A 3,084-nucleotide genomic window follows, 5' to 3' on the forward strand; every position below is an offset into this window, starting at 1 on the left:
TCCTATTTACTCACCTGTCTCTGTTTTCAACTCTTAGATGCCTCTTTTTTTTATCCTTGAGTTTAGTCAAGAGCTTCTTATTCATCAATGCAGGCCTCATGCTGCCTTTGCTTGAATTCTTACTCCTCAGACTGGACTACTGTTGAGTTTGAAGGAGGTGATGTTTTAAAATGAACCAGGTTTCCTGGACTCCAGTTCTCTCCAAATCCTTATAACTTGAGATTTTTCAAATCAGATCTCTGAAGAGATCAAAGTGTCCTGTATAAAAAGCTGAAGTAGGATTATTTTTTTCTGCATTTCAAAAATTCCAAATTATTAAAATTATTTACTATTCAAAATTCCAAATAATTTTTTTTTGGTCTTTAATATTGTGTGGTTTTCATTGGGTTCTTTTTTTCTCTGCAATGTGAAAATTCAGGGTTTTTTTCTCTATTTTGCTATGAAAGACATTTAAAATAATGCCATGTCTGTCTCTCTGAACGAAAACAATGAAGTCCTGTCCAGTTCTATTTGTTTGGAAAGCAGGCCAATAGGAAAATTGCTACTTCCTCCAGCAGTACAGTAAGCACTAAGGAAATTTAGACTCATACATCAGACAACAAATGACTTTTCATTGGTTAGAGCAGTGTTAAGCACTGCTCTCTTCTAAGGAAAAAAGTCCCTTTGATTGCTTGCAGCTTTCAAAGAAAAGTATAGTGATATGTCATCTGAGTACCAAATTATTTCTGTGCATGTCTTAATTTCACTTGTCTCTCATTTACAGTCATTGTGGTACTGTATGTAGCACTACGGAGGCAGAAGAAAAAAGACACCCTGATGACCTCTAAAGAAGACATCAGAGATAATGTTATCCATTATGATGATGAAGGAGGTGGAGAAGAGGACACCCAGGCTTTTGACATAGGTGCCCTGAGGAATCCTAAAGTGATTGAAGATAACAAAATCCGCAGGGACATAAAACCAGACACTTTGCGTTTTCCACGCCACAGACCACCAGCAGAAGATAACACAGACATAAGAGATTTCATTAATCAAAGGCTGCAGGAAAATGATGTAGATCCATCTGCACCCCCTTATGACTCCTTGGCAACCTATGCTTACGAAGGAAATGGATCTGTTGCAGAGTCTCTCAGCTCTATAGACTCCCTTACTACAGAGGCAGACCAGGATTATGACTATCTGAGTGACTGGGGACCTCGCTTTAAGATCTTGGCTGACATGTTTGGAGAAGAAGAAAGCTATAAGCCTGACAAAGTCACTTAAGTACAGCTACAACAGTGAAATAAAAAGAAAAGTAAACCAACAACAGATTTGAAAGATAAACCTAAGCTTTATATAGGACATGATTCCTTTGATTATAAAAGACAGCAATTGTTTCCAGCAAGTTACTACATTTATCATACTGTCAGTTTTGGTTTGATCTGCAAAGGAAAGATAAATCCTGTAACATACACAGGTTTTTGTTGTTGTTATTTTGTTACTCTGGAATTACACTGAGACAAGCTCAGGCCTACAAGGTGCAGTTTACTGACCTGACTTAGAAAGAAGATAGCTTTCTGGCATCACGGTGGAAGAGTGGTAGCTTTTTCGTAATTCCACTAAAGTGCCTATTGAAACTTTTATCATTTAAGTGGTAGAGTCTGCTGTGATGGTGTTACAAAACTGAATGGTAAATCGGACACAAACTAAGTCAAGAAGCAATAGCAACATGCTGACTTCTTTTAGAACAAAGATGGAGATCAGTTCCTGGAGTGTATCTAATGACTAGAACTAAGGGGGAGGGGGTGTGTGTACATTGTGTTTGGGGGTTTTGTTTGTTGGCTTTTTTTAAAGAAAACAGTATGTCAAGACATCATATTTCTTCTTCCAAAATTTCACTGAAAATTTAAAATTCTATTTCTCACTCTGAAGATGTAAATTCCAAATTAAAAAAGACCTTAGCATACATCAACGAATACTTAAAATGTTCATGCAAATATTGCATTTTTCCAAAATAATAAAAAGATGAAAGCAGCTACTCCTTTATGTGAAGGAAATTTCCCTTGGCTCCCCCTCTTCTTTTGAAATGAGATAATTCTTAAAAGGTAAAAGTGGAGAGGGTTTTTAAAGACTATTATTGTATTTTTAGTACTAAGACACCTTTTCCCTTGTTAGTATCACTAAATAAGTACATATAAAGAACTCCAAATCACTTTTCTTTGCAATTAGTTTGCAACTCTGTAGGCACCATAGGCATACATACTATACTTATTTTTCCACTGACTATCTGCTGCAGTTCAGCATATCACTGTATTTGACTGCCACAGCTACAGAACACATTTTAGAAAGCCTTTTGAGGTTCAACACTTTATTCATTTTGTTCTCGACAAAATTTGGACAGAGGCAGAATAAAAATATAAAACTGCATGTTTGTCCACTCTTTGTGTACATACCCATGCATAAATGTAGCTGTGCAGGTGGTGACTGAAGTTCAGATATGCACAAGGCATTATGCCTTGGAAGATCTCTTGCAAAACTATTCATGTGATTTTTTCTGATGATCTAAGGCATAGACATTTTGTAAGACAATGGTTTATTGCCCCCAAAGTGCATATATCCTTATATTCTCCTTCTAAAGTATCTGCAGTGCTATCCAATCTGCTTGAGCACTACTCATGATTAATGGCACTGCCAAGGTCAGCCTGAGTCTTTCATGAATCAGAAGTCTTTTATTCACCTCAGGTCTAGAGCTTACTTTTTGTATTGCCAAAGCATTAATAACTACCAGATATACACAGTTCACAAGTCTGATATTAACATACACAAATTTCCTTTAATCTTTTGGAGAAATGGAAAGATATTCCAGTGTTGTATAAATTAATCTCCCAATGAGACTTTGAAAGGTGTATAGTTTAAATAAGTTTTGGATCATTTTGTACAATTGGACAGGGCTGCATTAAAAGCCTGATTGGCATAGCTTTTGCAGGCAGAGTGCTGAAGAAGAGACGCAGCATATGGCAACTAGAAAGGTTTGTGTTTTTTAATATTATCAGCAAAGATGTGTTCCCTGAAAGACAGATTAAACCAATAAAAGCTCTCTCCTCA

General features: G+C 36.4%; 1 protein-coding gene across 1 annotated transcript in view; it reads left to right on the top strand.

Annotated features, from left to right (window-relative positions):
• CDH12 (cadherin 12, type 2 (N-cadherin 2)) overlaps nucleotides 1-1,908 on the top strand; it is a gene marked incomplete at its 5' end in the record, with an annotated part of 59,917 nt that extends 58,009 nt beyond the window's left edge. The window contains one exon of the mRNA XM_009069461.1: nucleotides 764-1,908. Within this exon, the coding sequence (XP_009067709.1) occupies nucleotides 764-1,263 (500 nt within the window). The remainder of the gene's footprint in view (nucleotides 1-763) is intronic.
• Nucleotides 1,909-3,084: the final 1,176 nt, after the last annotated feature.

Source organism: Acanthisitta chloris, unplaced genomic scaffold (genome assembly GCF_000695815.1).
Source record: "Acanthisitta chloris isolate BGI_N310 unplaced genomic scaffold, ASM69581v1 scaffold1262, whole genome shotgun sequence".
NCBI classification, from domain to species: Eukaryota; Metazoa; Chordata; class Aves; order Passeriformes; family Acanthisittidae; genus Acanthisitta; species Acanthisitta chloris.